Source organism: Melospiza melodia, chromosome 9, assembly GCF_035770615.1.
Source record: "Melospiza melodia melodia isolate bMelMel2 chromosome 9, bMelMel2.pri, whole genome shotgun sequence".
Lineage (NCBI taxonomy): Eukaryota > Metazoa > Chordata > Aves > Passeriformes > Passerellidae > Melospiza > Melospiza melodia.
Window position 1 is genome coordinate 33,171,102 of NC_086202.1, and position 24,498 is coordinate 33,195,599.

Sequence of the window (24,498 nt, forward strand, 5' to 3'; positions counted from 1 at the left end):
GAGCTGGCTCTCCCTGGAGCAGCCAACGTTCCTGGGGGTGTCTGAGCAGCCCTTCCTGGCTGGATGCTGCTCACCAGGATGCAAAAAGGCTGGAACTCAATTACTCCAACCCCAGATCATGATGTGTGATCAGCAATCACTGAGTCACCTCAGGGGAACCTGCCCTGTTGTCTCTACAAAAATTTACTGTTCAAACCTGGGCTCTTTAGGATGTATTGAGAGGCAGGAAGAATAATCCCTTTATGCACTACCCATATGTGGTGACTGTGCTTTTTAGCTTGCCTCTCCCTAACACTGCCCTATCATGGTCAAAAAATCTCACCTCATTTCCACTCAGTCATTTTTTCTCCCTCCTGCTACCAAAGCCTTCTACCTCTGCTCTCCCTCTTTAGAAGGAACACAGAAAGGGTTTTATCTGGGGTCTCCAACTCCTTGCAAAGCCCAAGCATGTTGTCCCTCCAAATTAAGACCTTGTAGCAGGGAAACCCTAAATTACAACACACCTCAGCCCAGGGATCAAGCTCCTTAGCTCTTCCACCCTGGCCCTGCCCTCTCTGCTGTTTTAGAGCTCCCAATGTTTGCAGACAGATTTATGTTTTTCAGGATTCTTTTCCTTAAGAGCAGGATGCTGCATGCCAGCTCTGTGCCCTGTGCCACCCTGATGCACAAACAAAGGAGTGAGCCAGGAAAACAGTATTTGCACAGGACTGACTGAGGAGCTACAGGCTCAAAAACCCCTCCCACTTTCTGTCCCTTCCACTCTGAGATAAAACACCTCACTAGCAAAGTTTGGTAGTTACAGGTTGCCATATGTGACAGCAATCATGTTTCTTTCCCTGCTACAGCTGCAGCCTGTTCAGTCTGCAAACGCTGCACAGCTCTCCAAGACCCAACTGTGATTTTTCACTGCAAAGTCTCTTCCCTCTTCCACCTGCATGCTCAGACAGACATCTCAGCTCTCCTCACTCTGACTGTGAGAGAGAGGACACTTCCAAGGTCACCCAGCTGTCCAGACCTCCCACTGCACCACATCAGTGATGAGCCTGTCCAGGTGAGCCATCTCCCCATATTTACATTAAATTACCCTAAAAGAACCCCCCCTCAGCCCTGCTTCGTTTCCCTGCCAGCCCTGACTGCACAGCATGAACAACACCTGAAGTGTTCTGTATTTCAGCACAAGGTTTATCTTCTAAAAGCATTTAAAGACACACACACAAAAAAAAAAAAACTTAGAAAGCAAATACCTACCAACAAAATGCTATAAAATATAAATGAATGGTTGTCATGGTAACTGCCTCAGAGAGAAACCCAGTCCCTCACAAATGCTCAATGGCCAGAAGAGATTCTCACACACACAACATACACAAACACCCCTGCTCCTTTCCCTTCCTTGCCATTATTATCCCTCATTCAAAGGCTGAAGTTCACCTCATTCTGTGATGTTTTGGACCAGGTAGAGAAACACCCCACTTCTGTCACTGAAACCCATTCAGATTTCCTCAAGTATTCTGAGAAATCCCATTGCTTTGGACAAATCTATAAGCTCTTTTATTGCTCTGTGAGGCACAGTTTTGAATTACTGTTTTTCATTACTGATGTGCTTTCTAGCAGACCCTGCTGTGAGATAAAGTGGTATTAGAGTGGCATTACTGGCTGCAGGAGTGATTGAGGGAGGCACAGGGCTGCACTGCACTCCACAACTAACAGGAAGCAATAAATATATCTAGAAACCCTTCTGCTAATACCAGGAGAAGGAAGGGCAGAAAATAAAGCACTATATATTCCTAGGCCAAGCATATGCAACCCCCTGAATACCTGTTACTGACTGAGATCCACATTTCAAACTCAAAACTGCAACTCTAGAGCTGATGTAAGCAGTGCCAGGAACATTTCAGGCCCTTATGGGACTTGGAGCTGTCCAGACACAACAAAACCTGCAGGAGAGACAGAAGGAAAGGCAGGAGGAGGAAAGATGAACATGGCCAGTGCTTGGTCTCAGCACTTCCCTGACCAAGGCTGGATTGCTGCAGTTTTCTGAGACAAGGAGCATGTGAAGGTTTGCAGGCAGCTCCTTCCAAAAGTGACTGACAGCACTTGAGGAATGCACAAAGTCTGTGAGCACGTTTGTAAGAGACGGCAGACAACCCCCTCCCCCCAGAGATGCAAACTGACATTTAAGAGTAAACAAGAGACACAATGTGACAGACAAGACCAGGAGGGGTTTGGAGAGCAAGCAGGATCACCAGTGCAGGAGGGCTGCAGAGATGCAACCCACCAAGGAGGTAGGAAAATGAGTGCTCTGCAGGGAGAAGGGCTGGGCCTGGGTGAGCCTCGTGTGCTGCAGGACTGAAAACACTGGAGAAGAGCACAAACAGCAGCACTGCCTGCAAAGATGGATAAACACACATCTTAGAAACTGGAAGGAGTTAGAAAGGACCTTGGAACAGTCATCCATCAGCAAGGCAGCCAGAAGCCAGCAGGTGGGATGGGACAGACTGAGGTTACTGCAGCAGGCAAGGCCACAGGGAGGGACCACAGAGATCCACAGGACCTGCTGGCAGACAGCTGGAGGAGGAGGAGAATCAAATACATGGAGTCCAGGATGCCAAGCCTTCAGGCACAGCAGTGCAGGATCTCCAGGAAGGCCAGGTGAAAGGACTGCAGCAGCCATAAGCCCAGGCAGAAGGGGATAAAGGGCAGGAGAGAGCCCGTGCTGAAATAAACAGCCTCACTCCAGAGCCAATGGCACAGGCAGCCCTTACACAGCCCTGTGCAGCCCCCAAAGAGCTGCTCCTCTCTCACTGTACCCTGGTGTGTCCCTGTACAGCCCTCCAGGCCACCAGCCCCTCTCTCACTGAACCCTGGTGTGTCCCACACAAAGCAGAAACCAACAGAGGGAGCCAGGCCATCACTGATGCCAGCCCCAGGTCCCAACTCTCTGTCCAGCCCACACCTTCCCAGGCTAATGTTTCCATGCCCCTGCCTGCAGGGCATTCCTTTAATCAAGGTGAGCTTTAATAAAGGTAGTGCTGCTGGCTAATGAAGAGAGCTCATCCTCCTAGCCTGAGGGAAAGGTTCTCCTGGCATTGCACTGGCTAATCCCTGGAACTGCTGGCCAATTTCAGCTGTATTTAATGTCAGGTGATAGAAAGCTCCTAAGGTGTCAAGGAATTAAACAGCTGGGAGGAGAACAGGGGCTTAAATCCCGACTGCCAGGAAAGACAAGACTGCACAGACAGCTCATTTCTGCTCTTGGAGATGAAACAGCTGACGTGCAAGTGACCATGAGAACTTGAGCAAGAACTCCTGTCTCCCCAGATGTCAGATAATTCACACCCATGGCATGAAGACATAGGAAACTAAACTTAAGATGTGTTACCTGCAAGATTGTATTTTCACCTTAGCAAGGCACCAGAAGAAGTGATGGAGATGAAAGTGAAGAGAATCAGCCACAGAGCCCTGCAGTGTGCCTGCAATGCAACCTGCAGCAGTCACAGAGAGACCCCTCTCCTGCCTAGAGATGTCCTGCAGCAGACAGAGAGAACATGGCAATTTAATAACACCATTCTCTCTCCTCAGCCCAGCCCTGTGCACTGACACACCACTTCTGCCAGCCCAGAAGCACTAAAATAAACCAGGCAATGCAGAGCTTTCCCTTCATTTTCTTCATCATTTCCCTATGCCTAACTATTTCCTGCTCCTCCCAACACAAGATCTGAAGGCAAGTAGGAGTGCTGTCAGCACAAAGTCTCCTGGGGAAGAAGGGAAGTGATGAGATTTGCAGGATGGCATGTGCTACCAAGTCATTCTCACTCAGCTCTGGCAATGACACCCATCTTCCTGCACTGGCAGGAGCCAAAAGGAAAGTAAAACAGAAGCAGCAGCAAATTTTTGACCCTTCTTACCTAATTTCACAGTTATGTAAAAATCATATAAAATGTAGACAGGTCCACTACATTACTTAGTGACTTTACTATTAAAAACAAAAAAAACCCCAACCCTCTTAGTGGGTTGTTAGTAGAGACTTTTCTAGATGGGAGGATATCTAAGTAAACCATTCAACTTTTCAGAAAATTTCACAACAGCACTCAACAAACTCACAGCAGACCCACTGACTTAAAGTCTTCAAGAAAAATGCCAAAGAGCTCTGGCAATAAATGAAACAGGATTAGAGTGCTGTTCCATGGGGATCCCTACCTTAGAGCACTTGTGCAGCACCTCCTCCTTGAAGTGCAGGAAGCTCTGCTGGATGGCAGGCTGGTTGAGGGGCAGGGACAGGAAGTGTGTGAAGGGCTGTCTCCTGCGGAAGCTGTCCAGGAGCACCTCGAGCCGCGTCCGCGCAGAGATGACCCCGCTCCGCTGCTGCCCCGTGATCACTGCAGGCAGACACAGCACAAACAGCCTCGCTGCTTCCCTGAGGCTCTCTGCTGTTAGTCCCAGCCTCCCCAGGAATCAAAACCCCCAGCCATGCACTGAGAAACCTGCCAGACTCCCTGCTTGGCTTAAAATGCCTGACGCGGCTGTGCTTTGCTCAGCAAAGACAGGGTGATGCCATCAGAAGCATCCCTCTGCTCTGAGGGCCAAAAAACCACTGAGAGCCACCAATTCAGGGACCCTTCAGATTTCTAGAGCATTATTTCAAGTTTTCAGATAGGCAGTCAGAGTGAAAATGCCATGGAAATCTATCAAGGATCAAATAACTGTTCTCTGTTATTTGTGCGTGCACTTCAAGGCACCAAACAGAGAACACTTGAGCTCAAAAGGAAAGAACAGCAAGGAGCAAAATTTCCTTGGCTTCCTATTATGCCATGTTTTCAACATCTCTCAACCTTCCTAACAATCCTCCACAGTTCTTGGGAAGAAGTCAAGACCCACTCCTTGAGAAGCAGCACTGTGTTCCCGTGCAGCATCACGGTGGGATCCTCCCAGCATTTCCTCCTCAGAGCTCCGTCACAAACATCCCTGAGCCAGAAATCTCTGGAGCACGCCCTAAGGAACCCTCCAAATACCCACTCTGGCAGAACCCACAAGGGTCAGCCCTGATGAGCAAGGTCTCCTTTCTTTTTAAATCCCTGGAAGTGATGAGAGGGAACATATGGTACAAGAAGCCCTGCTCTGACTGCTGGGCTCTAGTGCCAGCAGCAGAAAGTCACGAATGTCATCCCAACCCTTCTCATATTAAAGCATGTGCAGATGTTTACTTTGCACACAGATAAACAAGCATTTCTCTGAATGCTTATTTCAGTTGCTTATTTATGGAATACTACTTTAAAAGCAAAACTAAAAACAAAAAATACAATACATTCAGGACCCAAGTTCTCAAGCCATTTAATGCCTAGAAGTGACTTTAAAAAAAACCCCAAACCTGACATTGTTTAATAAGGATTTATAGACAATAAAAATAAGCTGAGGAGAAAAGTGAAGTAACTTTCCCAGGGCCAAAAAGTGAGTCAGGGCTGTGGAAGAAGTAGGAATTAAAGGGAAAATACCTCCAGTACCCCCTCCCTGCTTAAACTGTGCTTGTGCAAGAGCAGACAAAAGCACATCCATTTTGTGGATGTGGATTTACTCACCAATTTCTCCTTCCACTCCAGGCTTGGGAATGCTGATGGAGGTTCGAGTCTCTGTTTCTAGCCTCTTCTTGGTTTCCCCTTTCTTCCCAATGATGTACCTGGAGGCAGAAAGTGCAAGAGTCTCCCTCACACAGTGACACTGGGCCACTCTCCATCACGTGGGTCCAGCCCTGTAGCCTCTGTGCTGGAGGGATGCACACACCCAGCTCCACATGCAGGCACAGAGCTGATCCCCAGGACATCACACATGTCCAGCCTGGGACAATGCTGAGCTATGGCTCACAACTGCTTTAAGTTAAAATGAGTTGGTAGGGCCACAACAGCTCTGCCCACCACATCCTCTCCATCAGGTGGGTTATCTCTTTTCCCATTATCCCAGCTGAGGAAGAAATAAGGGCTCTTTTTCTGCTTTTTGCTTTGCTCAAGGTAGTCATTTGCCAGCATCCAAATACACAATGGACGACTTTTCCTTCTCTGTATTTCAGCAAAACTATCTAACTTATAAAACTGTCAAAAATAACTAGATAAAACTTTGAACACCACAGGTTCCCCAGTGAACAAGGGACTGGAGTCAATAGCCAATTCCAGTCATGTGTGCTTTCTCTGAAAGCTCCCACAAACTTCTCCCTGCCAGGCTGCTCGCTCCAGCTCTTCCTCCCCTTCCTTCTCCCAGCCTCCTTGATGCTTTTATGTTCAAGGGAAGAGATGTTCAAAGCCTCTCCTCCAGCCAGCAAGCACCACCTGCTGTCCCTCCCACGGGGCCGGTGCGGAGTCAAGCGAGGCCCAACCGCACTTCAAGGCGTTGCCAATTTCCCCTTCCCCGGCGCTCCAACCCCGAGCACATCCCAGAGATCCAAACCTCCAAAAATAAATATTCTGTGCTCAACTTCTTCCCCAATAAGCCACAGGCTCACTTGTACAGGGGGCTGGGAACCTCCAGGCGGCTCTGGAAGCCTCGCTCGGTCTCCTCCACCACAAAGGCATCGCAGGGCTCGTCCGCACACTCACCGGGGCCTGCCAGGAAAACCACATCAGAACCAGACCTCTGCCACCTTTGGCAGGGCTTTATGGAGGACAACAGCCTCCTTCCAGCCTTCTTTCAAGGTGAAATGAAGGAAGGAATGGGCTTCTCTCTGCTGTGGGTTACTGCTTTGTATTTATCACCTCACTACCAGAAATGACAGCTTCTAAATGCGGCCGGGAGGGAGGCGCAGGAAGCAGGTAGTTACAGGTCAGGGTTTTTCTCAGCTGGAGTTTGTGTAATTCCCACACAGTGGGAATGGTCTCTTCTGGCAGACAATCCAGAAATTTAAGGCTGCAGAAGAAGACAGAGGGAAGGTGAGGAGAGTTTTGGTCTGAGGGTTCAAGCCAGTGATTTAGAAACAGGTGCACCTTTCATCCGCAGGCTGTTGGGTTGTTCTCAGATCAAACAGAACACCCTGGAAGAATCCATGCTGCCTATTCCCTTTCCAACACAAGCAGGGAAGGATTTGAATGGAAAGCACCTGGTTAAAGCTTACTGCAATCCACTGGAAGGCAAGGTGGGAGGAGAAACAGGACACAATGCCACAGCCCCATCTGAAAAGTAACACTGGAGCTTTTCTGTGCCCACGACAACTCACACACAACTACAGCAAAGATACAGGCAGAAAGACAAAAGAATACACCAGGACAGGAAGAATTTTGTCATCAAAAGGCCAGTTTTAAAGGTACAAACATTGCAAGGACAGAGGGTCTTTAGCAAGCAGCTGCCATGTCTGCAAATAAAGATGGTAAGGGAAAGAAAGAAACCTGGGAAAAACAGATCTACACAGCTCATCTGGCTTTCCCTTTTCCTGCAGTTCTTCCACAGTCAGCAGGAAAACAGAACAGTCAGCAGCACAGTCAGCCAGCCCACCTGGGATAGCTGGGACTGCTTCCACTTTGGGCAGCAGGATCATCAGGGACCAACACAAAGCCTTCCTCTCCCTCTTGAACACCTCAATCCACCACATGGGCGGGTCTCTGTGCCCACAAAGGCATCAGAGGTGACTCTGAGAGCTCCCCAGGTCCCCAGTGCTGATGTTTACCCCCTGAGCATCACCCCTTACCTGCACAGAATTCCTCCTCCTCCTCGTGTGGGAAGGGCTGCTCCTGGATGAGGTTTTTGCGGTACACTCGGCCCCCGATCCTTATCAAGGGGGGCCTCAGCACATCCATCCTGCTCCTGCTCCTCCTACTGCAACAACACAGACAGCTCTGCCAACCCAGGCCAAGGAAAAGCTCCTTTCAGGGTTTCCTTGCACACTGGGTTGGCAGGGACCTTAAAGCTCAGCTCATTCCAATGCCCTGCCATGGGCACCTTCCACTATCCCAGGTGCTCTGATGGGGATTCTGTGAGCACCCTGTGCCAGGGCCTTGCCACCCTCACAGGAGAACAATTTCTTTCTAATATTCAATCTCAGCCTCCCCTCCTTGAGCTAAAAGCTCCTCCATGTAGACTCTTCAGAAAGGCAACACCTCCTCAAACCTTACGTGTCTCAATCACAGAGCAATTTGATGAGAAATCACAAGTACATAAAGCACAATCAAGTGGACGCAGGAAATTTAAGCAGTGTGAGCTATGTAACTCTGAAACTCACAGGTTTCAGCTAAAAGTCACTGTAACCTCAGGCAATGTGACATTTCATAGTTTCTTTGGGCTTTAGCTGGCACTGAGTTAAAAATGTTTAGAGTGGAGAACATCTAATGGTGCTAAAACAAAGAGCCAGCAGTGTTCTGTCAGAAACTTCATATCCCCAGCACTTGAATTTCTATATTCACTGGCATGGTTAATTTAATATTGGATCTCAATTTTTAACCAGAATCTGTTACTCAGAAAATAAAGTTTCCACCCAAAAATTCACCTTTGTCAGAAGGATTACCTGTCCACTGCAACAGAATAGGAAAAAAACAAGAGCTGGCCACAGAAGCAACTAGCATTTATCACAGAGTGACATCAGGCTGAGAAGGTTAATGTTAATACTTCTCCCTTCAGCTCGAGCCCCACCTTTTGAAATGACTCACAATCATGTGAACTTACAGGACAATAAAAACCATTACACTTCAATAAAAGTAATAATTCCTGTGGCTCAAGGGAACAAGTGCAGAGGCCAACTGTGCACAATGACGGGAAAAGCCATGAAAAATCAGTCGCTGGGGCTTTTGCTTACAGGCTTTTTTTTCGGTGGCGGGAGGGAGGGGGGTAGTTTTTAATACTTTAATGTGTCGCAATTTTTTGACACAAGGACTTCTGCAAAGCGAGCAGCGACAGCGGGAGGCAGAGCGCAGCTGGGGCCGCAGGATCCGACTCCTGAGGCAGCATCCAGAAGGGCTCCGCAGGAACCGGCTCCGGGCCAGCCGGGGAGGGCGGCAGGGCCCGCACCGCGCAAATCCCCGGGGCCCCGCGGGTACTGCAGCAGCAGAACCCCTCGGCTTTACGCTGACACCGCTGCGGGAAGGCGGCGGGAGCAGCGAAGCGTCCCCGTTCCCTTCGCCGCCGCCATTTTGTCCCCGCTCCTCCCCCCCCACCCCCGCCGGAAGTGGCGCGCGCCCCGCCCCATCATGCACAGCGAGCGCGGCCACGCGCGCCGCCCGCACCGAGCCGCCGTCCGGGCTCCCGGGTGAAGGAGAGAGGGTTCGGCAACGGGACCGGGGAGCGCCGGGAGGCGGCGGCGGCCCGGAAGGTGAAGGACGACGGCATGAGCGCGCGGGGAGGGCAGAGGCTGCGGCGGCGCGTGGGCCCCGCACTCACCGGGAAGCGGCTCGGAGGGGCCATGGGCGGGAGGGCGGGAGGAGGCGTGGCCCGTGTGGGGGCGTGACCATGGGCGCTAGGGGGCGTGGTCATAGGGCGTGGGGGCGTGGTCTCTGGGGCGGGAGCGCGGGGCTCCCCGCCCCCCCAAGATGGCGGCTCCTGAGGCGCCTGAGGCGTTGGCTGGAGGTTCCTGTAACAGGCCCAGGCATCGCCCTGACCTGCCGCCTCCTCTCCTCTGTGTTTGTTTAAAATAAACCCCCTGCAGCCACACTTAGGGATCTGTCGGGTCTGCGAGCCCCGGCTGGCATCGTTTCAGCGCAAACGATCGTCGCACCTCCCTTGCGAGCAGGGAGCTGAGCCCGAGGGTTTGCTGAGGGAGGTGTTGCTGGGTATAGCGTGGCAAAAATAAAAGTTTGCATTATGCAGGCGTTTTTCGTCACGGCCCCCAAGCCCCCAGGCTCCTGTGAGCTGCTGTTTTCTGTGGTGCGCTCAGTAACATTGAGCACTCTTGAGAAACTTATTTACAAGGGATGGAGGAACTGGACAAAGGGAACGGCTTCCTACTGACACAGGGCAGGGTTAGGCGGGATATTGGGAAATTATTCTCTATTATTCTCTATGAGCCCCTGGCACAAGGGAAATGATCCCCTGTGAGCCCCTGGCACAGGGTGCCCAGAGAAGCTGTGGCTGTCTCATCCCTGGCAGTGCCCAAGGCCAGGCTGGATGGGGCTTGGAGCACCCTGGGATAGTGGAAGGTGTCCCTGCCCATGGCAGGGGATGGAATGAGATGAGCTTTAAGGTCTTAAAACCCCATTTTGTCCACAAAACCCTCGAGTGCTTTCCAAGGGCACTGTGTGTGTACCCTGCAGAGCCTGCAGCAGAAATAAATATAACAGAAGTGAATTAAATGGGCAGGATAATTTGGAAGTGCTTGTAAGTATTTGGAGAAGCAGCAAGTGCTGTCACTGATAAGGGCCAAGTGACACCTTTTGTACTATCAGAGAGGGACATGAGGAGTTTTAATTCCCACGTTGTGACAAACCCAGTACCTCTTAAAAACAAGGCTGAGAGCGTGCGAGAGGCAGCTGGAATTGTGCTGCACAGTGCTGGACCCTCAGGCACTGCCAGTTTAAGTCAAACGCAATGTTTTAAAGGCAAAAGCACGTCTGGAGTGATGCAGAAAGCAGCTGCTGCGGGTTAGGCACGGCGTGGCTCCCTGCAGGATGTGCTGCTGGAACTGGCAGTCCCGCAGCCTTCCAGGTTTTATGAGGCAGCAGCGCTTCTGTGTTTGTGCTCCTGGAAACGAGGAGGAAAAAAAGGAAAGAAACCCCGCCTTTTATGGCCCTGGGCAGCGGGACAGGCGCCAGGGCAGCTGAAGGCCGGTGAATTCAGGCCAGCAGCCTGCACCTCGAGTCTCTGTGCACGCTCTGGATGAATTCCCAGGGGAATTCCGAGGGGTCGGAGCGGGGGTTGCCTTCAGTTTCGGGGTGTGACAGCTCCGTGCCCGTCCCCACAGCGGGCACAGGCAGCTCTCCCACACACCCCGGGCAGCCTGGGCAGCAGGGGCGGCTTCATCCTGCCCCTCGCTGCCTTCATCCCTCCTAACTCCTGTCTGTGTCCCGCAGGCTGGCCCGGGGTGCCATGGCAGCCTCCTCCTCATCCTCCTCGGCTGGCGGAGTCAGCGGCAGCTCCGTGACGGGCTCGGGGTTCAGCGTGTCGGACCTGGCGCCGCCCCGCAAAACCCTCTTCACTTACCCCAAAGGAGCTGGGGAGATGCTGGAAGGTGATTGCTGCTGCCCTTCTCCTTCCCCGCTCCTCCTTCAGCTGCTGAACTTCCCACCCCGCTGGCAAAAGCTGGAGGTAGAGAGGAAGCGCCGGGGTTTGGTTGGTCCCGGCTTTCCCACCAGTCCATGAAGAAGGGATTTTTCTGGCTGTCACCTCCTTTTTATCTCCATGACAACACTTCAGACCAGGAAGTATCTACCTGAAAGGGAACATGACGGTGTTAATTGCTCATTGTTAGCTAATCCTTTGATGTCGGGCAGGGGTTGCTGCGGGGATAGCTGAGACAGGAATATTTTTCTTGGCAGAAGTAGTAATTTTCTTGGTTTGGGTTGGATTTGACTGGGTTAGTCCAGGCGACAGCTTGTCTCCTTGCCAGCCTGCATCTGGGTGCCCGAGCCCTGCCACCAGCTTCATCGGGGTCGTGGAAGGAGAAGCCCAGGAAGCTCTGGGTGAGGGAGGAAGGGCAGGTCCTCCAGGTGACAGAGTTAAACCTGTGTCTGCTCCCCTTGAACTTCCCTTGTTACCGTGGCACGGCTGGAGTGTCCCTGTGGCAGCCCAGGGCAGCTGGGAGCTGCTGGCTGTGCCGTTGAAGGGTTGTTTTCATTACACATTAGAGCCCATATGCCAGGCTATTGAAGTAATTATGACTAAAGGTTTGCTCACAGAACTTAACAAGCCCTCAAAACAAATTAAAGTAATGAAGCACCTCGTGTTACCAAATAGACAGGCAGCTGTTCCTCCTGAGAGCCACTCAGCAGGACAGACAGGGAATTGGAGGAGAGAATCCAACATTTAGGTTGGAAAAGGCCTCCAAGACCATCGAGTCCAGCCTGTGACCAATCCCCACCTTGCCAGCAGCACCAGAGCACTGAGTGCCACGTCCAGTTATCCTTTGCACACCTCCAGGAACTGTCCACCACCTACCTGGACAGCCCCTTCCAATGTTTTTCCCTGAAAAAGTTCTTGCTGATATCTCCACAATGTATTTGGGGCAGCACTTGTGAGAGGAAGCTCTGAGCACAGTGAAACTCCAGCTCTTTCCTGGGGTTCAGCTTTGGATTAGGTATTTCCAGATTTTTGTCTTTGAAACTGCTCTCCAATTGTTGTGGCACAGAGCTTTAAATGGGTTGTGCTTTGGGCTGACCTCTTTACCAGGATCACAGCGGTTCACCTGCTCTGGGTGGCAGCAGCAACCAAACACTGCCCCTGTTGCAGGAAGCTCTAGACTGGCTTTTGAATTTCTGACACCAAAGGTGATACACTCATTCTTTCATCAGGCAGCTGCCAGAGGAGAAGCTGCAGTTTCCTCTTCAAAAATTCCCACTGTCTGACTGATTTTTATTGCTGCTTTGGCTATCTCACTTGTTTCTAAATAAACCCGTAGGTATTTTGGGGTTTTTTAGAAGGAGGCAGTAGAAACTATGGCAGTGCTTGGTACACAATTAGCTGTGTTTCCCAGATTGTTTTATTTCTGAGTCACTTACATGATCAATTACTGACTTGGATGGCAAGATACACATTATTTGAAACTCTGTGTAGGGTTATGGTCTGAGCCCATGGGAAATCCTAAAGCGTTCTAAGAACACGAGCGTCTGAGCCCTGAGGGAGTCAGAGACTGCCATAACATTACCTGGCTTCTCCTTAGCTTAACTTCTATTTTAAATGGACTAAAATTGCTTGTCAGAGGGAATGTAACAGAATTCCTCCTGGGATGTCTTCCCAGGCAGCATCAGGAAGCAGCCAAAGCCCTGTGCAGGGTCTGTAGTCAGCACAGGGGAAAGTGTCAGAACAAGGCAAGAGTCAACCCACACCTCAAACATAAAAACAGGAGGTCAGGGGCTCTGAAGGCTGCTCTGCCTCAAACTGGGGTTCAACCATCTCCTTTTTCTGTTCACAGATGGCTCTGAGAGGTTCCTGTGTGAGTCTGTGTTCAGCTTTCAGGTTGCATCCACGCTGAAGCAAGTGAAGCACGGTAAGCGTGAGGCTCGGGGAGGGCAGCGGGGGCAAAGCCTGCCCTGCTCCGGGCTGTCAGCCACAAGAAAGCAGCGTGAGTGCTCAGTCAGGCCACCACCGAGTCCTTTTGCCAGCCCTATGCAAAGCGCTGGGAGCCCACAGAGGCGGGGTGGGAACGGGCTGTGCCTCCGACGCTTGTTTATCCCTGGCTGTGCGGCAGCACAAGGTGAGGCGGGAGGAGGAGGAGGCTCTGGGCAGGAAACGCCCACGCTCTGATCTGGCCCGGCACTGAGTGTCTCTGCCTGGGGCACAGGGACGCTCCACTGCACCTTTGTTTCTCTGCTGAGCCCTGTGGCCCTGGCAGGGTCAGGTGAGGTTTGCCCAGTCACTGGGGAGGCGGCCGCGCGTGGCGTGGCGTGGCGTGACGGGGCTGAGAACACTCCCTGCCTCCCCAGGGAGCAGCCTGACGTCCTGTTTGAGCCTCTGCTTCCCTGCCAGGCCCTTTGCCCTCGCCCAGGTGCCTGTGACCCAGCCGTGGGCTGGGCTGTGTCACAGCTTTGGTTCTCACAGAGCCCAGCAGCAGATCCTGTCTGCTGCTCGAGGGTCACATCCTCTCTGGTCCCCACCTCTGTCAGCCAGAATGGTACTTCCACCTGTTGTCTCTGAGTGGAGAGGTTTCCTGTCCTCCTCCAGCTGTGGGGGTGTGCAGCAGCTTACAAGGCCGTGATCCTGTATTTCTGCACCAGAAAGCACAGCTGAGCTCCAGAGCCATTGTTTCCAGAGCTCTGCTGTGGCTGCAGCTGCCAGGGGCTGCTACACAGTCTGGCACCCCAACAGACACCAGCCTTTGGAAGTGTGGAGCACCTCTCTGTTTGCTCCCTGTAAGAAAGTTGGAGGGCTTAAAAAAAAAAGATCGAGGTCATCATTTTTTGGCTTGTTTGTTTGACAGTTTCCAAAAGGGTGCAGGAGGTGGGGTGAGAACAGTCCCTCTTAAAGCACCCACTGCTGCAGTCAGCACAAATCACACAGTTTATGTTATGCCTCTTGCTAGCCCTGGGCCGTCTCCCCAAGAGGCTGCAGTGAGCTTACAGCACTGTTAGACCTCAGCAGAGCTGGGAGAAGGGACGTTCCCATCTCTGCATCACTGCAGCACATCTAACTGAAAATGGACACTGTGTGCCCAACTGGTTATAAATAAATCTGAGAGGAAGATGTTGTTTGGGGACCTTCCTTTCATCAGCAGGCTCTGGTTGCAGAGCCTCTCTGCCACCCTCATCCAGGTCCTCCTCCAAGGACCTTCATCAAAAGCACAGTTCCTCCTGCTGCACCCAGCTCTACCATGGGCTGACCAAGCCCTCTCTGAACTTCTCTGTTCTTCTGCACTATAAATATTTATGCTTTATGAAATGAGCTTCATCCTGTTTTCACCCCCGTACACTAATGGGCCTGATGTTTCCCTGTTGGGACTTGAATGTACGTGGCACGGGCAGGGATGGGTAAACACACACTGGGGCAGAAAAGCCTGTCCCTGCTTTCTCCTCGCTGTTTGCACAGAGTGGGTTTCAATTCAAATGGGCTCCGTGGGTTCCATTCTGCCCTGCTCCCCACTGACAGCTGGGAATTTGCATCTAATTGAAAGCTTTAATTGCACTGCCATTGCAAACCACAGTTACCTTTGAACTCCTCGCAGATCAACAAGTCGCAAGGATGGAAAAACTTGCTGGTCTGGTGGAAGAGCTGGAGGCAGATGAGTGGAGGTACAAGCCAATAGAGCAGCTCCTGGGATTCACTCCCTCCTCAGGCTGAGCGTGTCTGGATCACTGCTGTCAGGGAGCAGAAGAAAAACGTTCCCTGGCTTGGCTCCAAAACACCCCCCATCTATCAGATGCTGGCAGCTGCATCGGCAGGATGGGGCTTTGGGTTTTTTTTGAGAGTGGGGATCCCCAGTAAAGCTGCCAATAAACGGAAATGACGAGATTCTGTAGGTCCTTCCAGGCTGGCAGGGCTTGGTTTCTGTAAGTTAGAAGGCAGGATCAGCTGTACAGCCCCTGGATAATCTCTGTGTTGTTTACAGAGGGGGCACAGGGACAGTGTGGGGAGGGCGACTTCGTAACTCGACCTGGGTTCCTGCTGGAGCGCAGCCGGAGCGCTGGGCGAGCGGGGAAACCCTCTGGAGCAAGTGCCAGAAGCACTCCTGAGCCCCTGCCGTCCTTCTGGGGATGGACACAGACTGTCCCAGCGCTGGGTGAGGGGACAACGGTGTCACCTCCTGCAGCAGTGCCTCGGCCACTGCTCAAGCCCTTCCCTCTCCATTGCCGTTTGTCTGGTAGCGCTGGCAGGACACTGCTCGGTCTTTTAATACCCTGAAACTTTGTCCTCTTAGTTCTGTATTCGATTTCTCTGTGACAATAAAATAACTCTGTCTTTGAAACTCTTTGTCTGGTCTGATGAGGGAAACAATCAGCTGTTTGGGAGTTAGGAGGTTTAGTGAAGCTCAGAGGCAGATCAGCTGTCATGATGGAGACTGAAGTTCGATGTGAGAGGAACCAAACCATACTGAAAATTGGCTTGGTTTAAGTCAGATTTGAATCCTGGTTTAACTCAGCCACAGGAGAAGACCCTGGTTTAAATCCAACCATTTTAATAGTCTTGTTTTTCGGTTGTACTTCACTTCTGTTCTTGGAGGGAACTGGATTTCCATGTTCTGGCGTAACCATTTCAACATGTTGATTTTCCATGGATGAGAGCCTTCGCCCCATGGCTCTGCTGGCCAGCAGGGGGTAGGAGCAGCACCGTATGCAAACAATTATTTGATTTACTGCTCCAGATGCCTAATTTTTCCATTTTCAACATCTCACTTACGAGATGATTGTATTTTGTACTCACTATTTCAGCCCAGCCGCATCTGCATTGAAACAGATTAACTGGGATCCGTTCCCATTTCAGATCACCAGCAATTAGCTGAAACTGAGGGGGGAAAGCACACAGCCACCTTCTGTGTGTGTTGCTGTGCATAAATCAGTTGCAGTGCCAGAGCCAGCTGTGGGCAATGCCGAGCCCCACGCTGCCTGAGCCGCGGTGAAGCTGCAATTCAGCTCCGTGGAAATTCACCGCGCGGCTGCGGGAGCGGCGCAGGGCCGTTCTCACGTAGGGCTGAGCTCAGCTGAGACTGTCCCACGCTGCCTGAGCCCCAGCCCCGGCCCCAGCCCGGAAAACCTCCTCCCCAGCCTTGGAGAGCTGCCAGGCCCTGCTCTGTGGGGGCCTCCTGCACACTCAGCGGCTCAAACGTGATGGCAGGCGGGATTCACACTCCATCCATCCCAGATGGGCTCGCTCGGGAAAGGAGGGAGCGCTTCAGCCCTCCACTTTTATTTGCTCGGTGCCATCTATTTTTAATCCTGCTCACTCCAGCCACCTACATCTACCTTGGCCAAACCTGCCAAAATTCTCACCCCATGTCATTGTGGGCTTTGGGAGCGGAGCAGCAGATCCCCCAAACTCCCTCACCCACACCCGGTAACCCCTGCTCGCTGACCCAGCGCAGTCAGGCACAGAAAGAGCTTTTCCTTTTCACTGCTCTACTTGGGAAACTTTCCACCCTGCCAGCCCTCCTGGGATGCCAGGGGCTCTGTGCCTGCAGCTCTGCCCAGGGGATGCAGTGCCCCAGCATTGCCCAGACTTCCCCATCCAGATCCAGAACACGGCGGGGCTGAGATTTATCCCCCTCGCCCTCCTCCCATTGCTTGTTTTGCAGCAGTTTCTTGTGCTGGGACAGAGCAGGAGCAGGGAACGTCCCCAGCTCTGTGCTGTACATGGTGTGTTTGTATGTGTGCCCAGCACCAAAATAGACACATGTGTGAGAGCCATTGAGAGGAAGTGAAAAGTTCACCCTGTACAGTACTACGAATGCAAAAACATGTTGTTGGCCGTTCCCTCCTCCCTCTCAGTAAACACTTTATGTAAGGCAGGGAGAACTGGAGGGATCCGTACGGGCAAAGCCTGCCATGCTCCCCCTCCTCCAAACCCAGGTTTTCCCTGGCAGCTGGAAACTCCCGGACCAGCCTATTTCCTGCCTTACAGATCGGTGGGCTGAGCCAGCGGTGGGTATTTCTCCTTGGGGTGTGGAAGCCCCACGTCCCCCTGGCCCGGGGTCCCGGGAGCTCGGGGGGCCGCAGGGGGAGGGAGCCCAGCAGCTGCCAGAAAAAGTTGATGCGGGGAGGGGAAATAAAAAAAGAGCCGAACAAAGAGCCTCGTTCAGAGCTGCTGTTGGTTTTCCTGTGGGTGCTCGCAGCAGAACGTTATGTACCGGCACAGGCCCCGCTCACACCTCCCCTCCCCGGCTCCTCTCGCCGCTGGCCAGGCCCCAGCGCCGGCCATGGAGCCAAGGCACGCGCTCGCCTCGCTGCCTGGGCAGGCCGCCCGCAGGGAGGGCCTCTCCCAACATCCAGGATGCTGCAGTGTGGGGCAGCACCCCCAGAAACACCCTCTGCCATCTTCTCCCCCAGAAGAACCCGCGGCGAGAGGAGTTTCACAGCCCACACCCTGCCAAGGACACAGTGCCCACCTGGAACTCAACCCAGCACTCAACCCAGCACTCAACCCAGCACTCAGCTCGGCGTCCCGGCTGCCAAAGCCTGGCCACCACCCTCATGGCTGCACGTTCCTCGTTCCCCGCCCGGCTCCTGCCGCTGCCTGTCCCGGGGTGAGCGCTGGGCCCGCGAGGTTTGGCTGTGGCACAGGCCTGCCCGGCCGGCGGCACGCCGGGACCTGCCACCGCGGCCCACGCAGCCACAGCTCGCCTGCCGGGCTGGCCAGGGGCTCGGGGGTGCAGGGTCACCCCACAGCTCGCCTGCCGGGCTGGCCAGGGGCTCGGGGGTGCAGGGTCACCCCTCGGTGCCTGTCACCCCCAGCCACCACCAGGGACCCGCTGTGAGGGACGCCCACCCCACCAGCACAGAATAAACCATGGCCTCAGCCCCTCTGTTGCTTGGACACAAAGGATCCCAGCAGTGTCAGTGCCAGCCTCGTGTGACAAAACAGGGTGTAAATTTAACTAAAAGCGATTTTTTGGGAAAAAAACGAAGCCAGGCGCTCCTCCATAGCAGTAGCCCATGGGGCAGGAGTTTGCTCCCCACTGCATAGTGCGCAGCGACGTGAGCCAGAGCACTCGCTGAGCCCCTCAGTACATCTCCGCCCTTCCTCCTCCTCCTCCTCCTCCTCCTCCTCCTCCTCCTCCTTCCCAGCCCCCTCCCCTGCAGCCTGCAAAGCGCTGAGCTCAGCACATCGGGGCAGGGGCCCGGCCAAGGACCCTCGCCAGCACTGCCGGGCTGGGAATCAGAGCGAGGGAGTCAATCCCAGCCCAGACACGGGGGGCAGGCGCGGCTGGGACAGACAGGCTGGGAACAGGCTGTCCAGAAAGCCTCAATCCCTGCTCTCCCAGAAAGGACAGCAGGTCAGGGGGAAACACACGCTGCTCCTGCACAGAAACCACGCCGGGTGCGCTGCCAGCAGCAGCACCAGGGGAGGGGAAGTGCAGGGATTACCAATGCTAAAACTTTGCTTTCCAGCCCAAAACCATTCCTAGAGGCCCTGCTGCAGAGGAGTGGCCTGGATCCCAGCTTCTTTTGGGAAGCAGAAGGAGCTGCCAGCCCCACATTGCCTGCCCTCCCCTCCCAGCTGGGTTATTTTATTGCAGGGATCAAAAATTACATTTCCCTTTAAAACTTGCCATCGCACCAGAGCTGCTTGCTCTGCTGCCTACTAGGAGATGTTATGGCAAAGAAAGAAAAATATTTATGCTTGGCTCTAGAATTCCAGCTTATTTTTAGCAGGGCGCCTTCCCTGTGGTCCTTTACCTCTTTTTTGTTTATTTGCTGCTTCCCCCCCCCATTTTGACCCCCCAAACCAGCAAATCCTCCTCTATTTTCAGCCTCAACCAGCCGACATTTGTACCAATGTCTTGGTGGCTGTGGGAAGAAATAACCCATGAGGTGCATTTTGTGAAAAACAGGATCCCAAGCAGCATCCCGCTGAGTGTGCAAATATTGAGGTGTATTTTTAACAGCTGGGGGCTGGGGGATTGTTCATTTTTTTTTGTCCCAAAACCCGAGGGAGTATCTCTGCAAGCTGTGGGCGCAAGCCAGGACTTGTTCCCAGCTCCCCACACCTCTCCTCTGCTCCCTGGGATGCTACCCACTCCCCAGCCCGGACTTCCACGCCCAGAATGCAGATGGATTCAAGCTGTGGCCCCCAAAAGCAGCTGCAGCTGCCGGTGGGGTGCCCGGAGCCCTTTGTGCCCCTTCGGGTGGGAGCGGGTGGGGCGCCGTGTGCCCTGTGAGCCCCGCTCTGCTCCGTGTGCCCCGTGTGCCCTGTGAGCCCCGTGTGCCCCGTGAGCCCCGTGTGCCCCGTGTGCCCCGTGTGCCCCGTGTGCCCCGTGAGCCCCGTGTGCCCCATGAGCCCCGTGAGCCCCGTGTGCCCTGTGAGCCCTGTGAGCCCCGTGAGCCCCGTGTGCCCCGCGAGCCCCGTGAGCCCCGTGTGCCCCGTGTGCCCCATGAGCCCCGTGTGCCCTGTGAGCCCCGTGTGCCCCGTGTGTGCCCCGTGTGCCCCGTGTGCCCCGTGTGCCCCGTGTGCCCTGTGAGCCCCGTGTGCCCCGCTGTGCCCTGTGTGCCCTGTGTGCCCCGTGTGCCCTGTGAGCCCCGTGAGCCCTGTGTGCCCCATGAGCCCCGTGTGCCCCGTGAGCCCCGTGTGCCCCGTGTGCCCCGTGTGCCCCGTGAGCCCCGTGTGCTCTGTGAGCCCCGTGTGCCCTGTGAGCCCCGTGTGCCCCGTGTGCCCCGTGAGCCCCGTGTGCCCTGTGAGCCCCGTGAGCCCCGTGTGCCCCGTGAGCCCCGTGTGCCCCGTGAGCCCCGTGTGCCCCGTGAGCCCCGTGAGCCCCGTGTGCCCCGTGTGCCCCGTGTGCCCCGTGTGCCCTGTGAGCCCCGTGTGCCCTGTGAGCCCCGTGTGCCCTGTGAGCCCCGTGTGCCCCGTGTGCTCTGTGTGCCCTGTGAGCCCTGTGAGCCCCGTGTGCCCTGCTGTGCCCTGTGAGCCCCGTGTGCCCTGTGAGCCCCGTGTGCCCTGCTGTGCCCCGTGTGCCCTGTGAGCCCCGCTCTGCTCCATGTGCCCCGTGTGCCCCATGTGCCCCGTGAGCCCCGTGAGCCCCGTGAGCCCCGTGTGCCCCGTGTGCCCCGTGTGGCCTGTGAGCCCTGCTGTGCCCCGTGTGTGCCCCGTGTGCCCCGCTCCGCTCCGTGTGCCCCGCTCCGCTCCGTGTGCCCCGTGAGCCCCGTGTGCCCCGTGTGCCCTGTGAGCCCCGTGTGCCCCGTGTGCCCCGTGTGCCCCGTGTGCCCCGTGTGCCCCGCTCCGCTCCGTGTGCCCCGTGAGCCCCGTGTGCCCCGTGTGCCCCGTGTGCCCCGTGTGCCCCGTGAGCCCCATGTGCCCCGTGTGCCCCGTGTGCCCCGCTCCGCTCCGTGAGCCCCGTGTGCCCCGTGTGCCCCGTGAGCCCCGTGAGCCCCGTGTGCCCTGTGAGCCCCGTGTGCCCTGTGAGCCCCGTGAGCCCCGCTCCGCTCCTCTCCGTGTTTATCGCCGGGCTCTGGTCCCCGCGGGCTCGGCAAGGACAGCAGCCGAGATAGAGCCCGGGCTGCCTTCGGAGCCGGCTCAGCCCCTCCGATAAAGCCGCGGGCAGCGCGGCGGGAGGACAAACAAAGCCCCTTATCTGCCACCGCCTCCTTCGCTCCGCAGGGGCTGCCCTGGGAAAGGGAAAGGTCACGGACGTGGGGACCGGCACGGCCGCGGGGGACAGCGGGGCACACACCGGGGCTCGGCCGTGTCCCGGCGGGAGTTAGGGGGGGCAGATGGGGGTGCCACAGCCTGGCACTGAGTGAACCCCATCCCACATTTAGGGGACACCAGGGAAGGCAGGTGGGGGTACCACAGCCTGGCACTGAGTGAACCCCATCCCTGATTTAGGGGACACCAGGGAAAGCAAATGGGGTTACCCCAGTCTGGCAGTGAACAGAACTCCATCCCTGATTTAGGGAACACCAGGGATGGCAGATGGGGTCACTCACAGCCTGGCACTGAGCAGAACCCCATCCCTTATTTAAGGGAGCCCACTGAAGGCAGATGGGGGTACCAGAGCCTGGCCAGTGCCCTGCTCAGTAGCAGAACCCCATCCCAGCCTGGCCGTGCCCTGCCCCCGCACCCCTTGATCTCCAACAAGGTTCACTCCACCGTCCGTTCCTGACTTAGGAAAGCGGGACAAGGCCAGGAACGGGACCCCGGCACCCCGGTGTGCTGCCGGTGGGGCTGGTCCCGGGCTCAGCCCCATCCGTGCCAGGGCAGCAGCACCCGCCGGTGCCACCGCGCAAACAGCCCCTGGCAGACGGGGCGGATCGAACCCCAATAACCCATAGGGGAACCCTCATCGGCTTCCCGGCCCACGGAGAGTCGGGGACCGCGGGGACGCGGCGGGTGTCCCCCGCCCCACCGGACCGTGATGGTGCGCCCGGGCGGTGGGCTGGCCCGGGGTGATCCCGGGCACGGGGGGTGTCCGGGGGTGCTGTGCGGACCGGGGGGTGCCGGGGGTGCTGTGCGGGCCCGGGGTGGGTGCGGGGCAGCCCCGGTACCCCGGGCCGGCCCTGACGCAACCGCGGCTCCCGTTTGCAGCGCCCGGGGCCGCGCCGGCCGCCAGGGGGCGTGGCCTGTGGAGGGGGCGTGGCCTCTCTGCTGTCACCGGGCAGGAGAGACGCCGCGGACGTGCCCCGCGCTCCCATTGGCGGGCGCGGGGAGGGGGGCGTGGCCAGGCGCGCCGCGGCTATATAAGGGTGGGGCGCGGGCGGTGCGGGCAGAGCGGCGGCGGAGCCGGGCCCGAGCGGGTGGTGCCGTGTCCGGAGCCATGCCCGGGCTGTGGGAGCGGCTGGCGGGCGGCGAGCGGGGCCGCTTGGAGACCTCCGACTGCGAGTCTGTGGGCAGCGCCTCCGGCTCGGAGGGAGGTGAGTGCGGGCCCCTCAAGGGCCGGAGGATGGATAGATGGGTGAGGGTCCCTGGGCGGAGGGGTGGAGGTGCTGTGCCAAGCCCCCAAAGCCCTGGGTCGGTGTGTCCCAGAGCACCCCTGGTGCAGCCCTGAACCGCTGCCATCGGTGTCTCGGGGTTCTGAGACCTCCGGCGCTGACCCGCCTCTGTCCCCTCCGCAGATGCCGAGTACGCCGAGGGTGTCTCCCTGCCGGACATGGACCTGGAGCTGCTGCACGACCCCGAGGACGAGCTGCTGTGCGCCAGCCTGCTGGACGAGGTGCGGGCCGCGCTGGGCCGGGCCCCGCTGGGCTCCAAGCGCTGCTGGCGGCTCCTGATGCCGGCCCAGCTGCAGGCGCAGGTGCGGGCGGAGCTGCTGCGCCTGGCGTGCAGCGAACCCTGCGGGCTGCGCGGGGCCCTCCTGGACCTGTGCGTGGAGCACGGCAAGGCCTGCCACGACGTGGGGCACATCGCCGCCGACCCCGGCGTGGTGCCCACCTTCCAGCTCACCCTGGTGCTCCGCCTGGACTCCCGCCTGTGGCCCAAGATCCAGGGACTCTTCGCCTCGGGGCCGGCCTTCGCGCCGCTGAAGCTGAGCACGGGCTTCAGGGTGATGAAGAAGAAGCTGTACAGCTCCGAGCAGCTGCTGATCGAGGAGTGCTGAGCGGCCGCGCCGGAGGAGCCATTGCCGAGTGCTTCGGAAGAGCCGGGCAGAGCGTGGCGGCTCCTGCAGCCGCTGTAGTTTAGTTAGGCTGGAGTAGGGCTGTAGGTGGAAGTAGCTGGGGCGGGCCGAGCTCCCCATGGCCCTGCCCGAGCCGGGACATCCCTGCCGTGGAGCAGCCGGGACGTCCCGGGCCGAGGTCGCTCCCAGCCGTCGGTGATTGCGGGGTGATCCCGGCGCTCCGGAGGCGGCAGCGGGGCTGCTGGAGGGGTGCCGGTCTCCCGATGCCTGATCAATCAATCATGGGGGTTTCTTTTTTGTAAACCAGGATTGTAATCAATGGGGTCTCGGGGAGGGGAGCGCGGCGGCCGAGGGGGTCTGGATCAAAGGCCGAGCCCGGCTGGAATTGTGTCTTTGATCGGGAGAGGGGCCGGAGGGCAGGACCCTGGCCCCGGCACGCTGGGGGCGCTCCGTTGGTTACAGTTTACACTCATACACTTGATGTTCAAGTGCGACAATTCCTATGCAATCGTGTCGGGTGTTTTTTTTACTTTTCTAATAAAACTTGTCTTGATTGATAAGCTGCCGTCTGTCTCGCTGTTGTCACCTCTGCTGGGGGAGGGATGATGCAACCCCTGCTCTGAAATTCCCAGCCTTTCCCTGGCAGGGCAGCCCTGCGGTGGGAGCTGGGTGTTTTTGGGAATGGTGGGGAATCCCAGTGCACCCATGGGAGCCACGGGGCTGTGACTCAGGGGCTGAGTCAGGACCCGAGCTGCTCCAGGAGCCCCCAACACCCAGCGAGGCGCTGCTGCTCCTCCCGGGCACCCACGGCCGGGAACTGGGGCAGAAACCCAGGAGAACGGGCTCAAACTGGGACTGAGGAGGAGGAGGAGGGTCACACCTGGCGGGGAGGGGGAGCACGGCCCAGCCCAAACACCCTCTGCAACACCGAGGCCAATTACCCAAACCTGCAATTAGAGGCCTCGGGGAAGAGGCTTTCACTCAAGGATAATTGAGCTGCTTGGCAAACGAGGAGCCCGTGGAAGGTGTGGGGGGATAAAACCAGCCTGAAAAGCCATTTCCATTCACATGTGAGCTGCTCCTGGCTCAGCCTTGGGTTGGTTTTTGTTTGGATTTTTATTTTTAATACCCCTGCAGACAAACTGTATCACTGTGGACAGACAAACAGTGACTTTTTGATGAGCATTTTTCACCATAAAAACCTTGTTTTTGATATTAATGACCCATAACTGGAATTTTGGAGCAGAGGTTGCTCACTGGTGTAAATATCACCTCGCAGCAGTCAGGACAAGGAGCAGAGCCAGGGTCACACAGCTGGGAACGCACCTTTACACAGACATACACCTGTGCAAAGAGGGGGAGGATTTCCCCCGAAATGTTGGGGTTTGGAGCATTTCTCAAAGGATCACATGCCAGAGCACGCCCCCTCCACGTGCGGGGCAGCCCCTGCGGGTACACCCAGCACGAAGCCACCCCTGGGGACACGGAGAGGGGCGGAAAGGGAGCTGCAAAGCCGCAGCTCCTGGGGCAGCCCGGGCTGGGGGCAGCGCCGATCCCAGGGAGGGCGCAGCAGGAGATTGGCAGCACCACCAGCCCTGCCCCTGGCTCTGGCAGTGAATTTACGGCTCCAGAAACACGGGGCGTTTTGAACACCCAGCTCCTGAAGGGGTGGCCCTGCCCCTGTGCTGCCA

General features: G+C 56.2%; 3 protein-coding genes across 6 annotated transcripts in view; 2 read left to right on the forward strand and 1 right to left on the reverse strand.

Annotated features, from left to right (window-relative positions):
• Window positions 1-9,378, reverse strand: part of ASCC1 (activating signal cointegrator 1 complex subunit 1) — a 34,486-nt gene extending 25,108 nt beyond the window's left edge. The window contains exons 1-5 of one of the 4 annotated variants that reach the window (XM_063164143.1): window positions 9,346-9,378; window positions 7,664-7,791; window positions 6,488-6,587; window positions 5,574-5,671; window positions 4,198-4,376 (exon numbers count right to left, since the gene is read on the reverse strand). In XM_063164143.1, the coding sequence (XP_063020213.1) occupies window positions 4,198-4,376; window positions 5,574-5,671; window positions 6,488-6,587; window positions 7,664-7,772 (486 nt within the window). In that variant the 5' untranslated portion in view covers window positions 7,773-7,791; window positions 9,346-9,378. Of the gene's footprint in view, window positions 1-4,197; window positions 4,377-5,573; window positions 5,672-6,487; window positions 6,588-7,663; window positions 7,792-9,191; window positions 9,277-9,345 lie in introns of those variants that run through there. The other 3 variants (XM_063164142.1, XM_063164144.1, XM_063164145.1) reach the window with 3 other exon arrangements.
• On the forward strand, window positions 9,188-15,514 carry ANAPC16 (anaphase promoting complex subunit 16). Its single transcript, XM_063164146.1, has 4 exons — window positions 9,188-9,277; window positions 10,971-11,128; window positions 13,028-13,102; window positions 14,774-15,514. The coding sequence occupies exons 2-4, from the start codon at window positions 10,987-10,989 to the stop codon at window positions 14,887-14,889; spliced, it is 333 nt and encodes a 110-aa protein (XP_063020216.1). The 5' UTR covers window positions 9,188-9,277; window positions 10,971-10,986; the 3' UTR covers window positions 14,890-15,514.
• A 6,458-nt stretch (window positions 15,515-21,972) lies between these two features.
• DDIT4 (DNA damage inducible transcript 4) lies at window positions 21,973-23,367 on the forward strand. The gene is made up of 2 exons (XM_063164152.1): window positions 21,973-22,106; window positions 22,308-23,367. The coding sequence occupies exons 1-2, from the start codon at window positions 22,010-22,012 to the stop codon at window positions 22,787-22,789; spliced, it is 579 nt and encodes a 192-aa protein (XP_063020222.1). The 5' UTR covers window positions 21,973-22,009; the 3' UTR covers window positions 22,790-23,367.
• Window positions 23,368-24,498: the final 1,131 nt, after the last annotated feature.

Excerpts from the sequence above, each read along its gene's own strand:
- ANAPC16 (XM_063164146.1), top strand. The coding sequence starts at position 10,987 with ATGGCAGCCTCCTCCTCATCCTCCTCGGCTGGCGGAGTCAGCGGCAGC. Across the intron at positions 11,129-13,027 it reads AGCTGGGGAGATGCTGGAAG|ATGGCTCTGAGAGGTTCCTG; the intron begins GTGATTGCTGCT and ends TTCTGTTCACAG. Across the intron at positions 13,103-14,773 it reads GCTGAAGCAAGTGAAGCACG|ATCAACAAGTCGCAAGGATG; the intron begins GTAAGCGTGAGG and ends AACTCCTCGCAG.
- DDIT4 (XM_063164152.1), top strand. The coding sequence starts at position 22,010 with ATGCCCGGGCTGTGGGAGCGGCTGGCGGGCGGCGAGCGGGGCCGCTTG. Across the intron at positions 22,107-22,307 it reads CGCCTCCGGCTCGGAGGGAG|ATGCCGAGTACGCCGAGGGT; the intron begins GTGAGTGCGGGC and ends TCCCCTCCGCAG.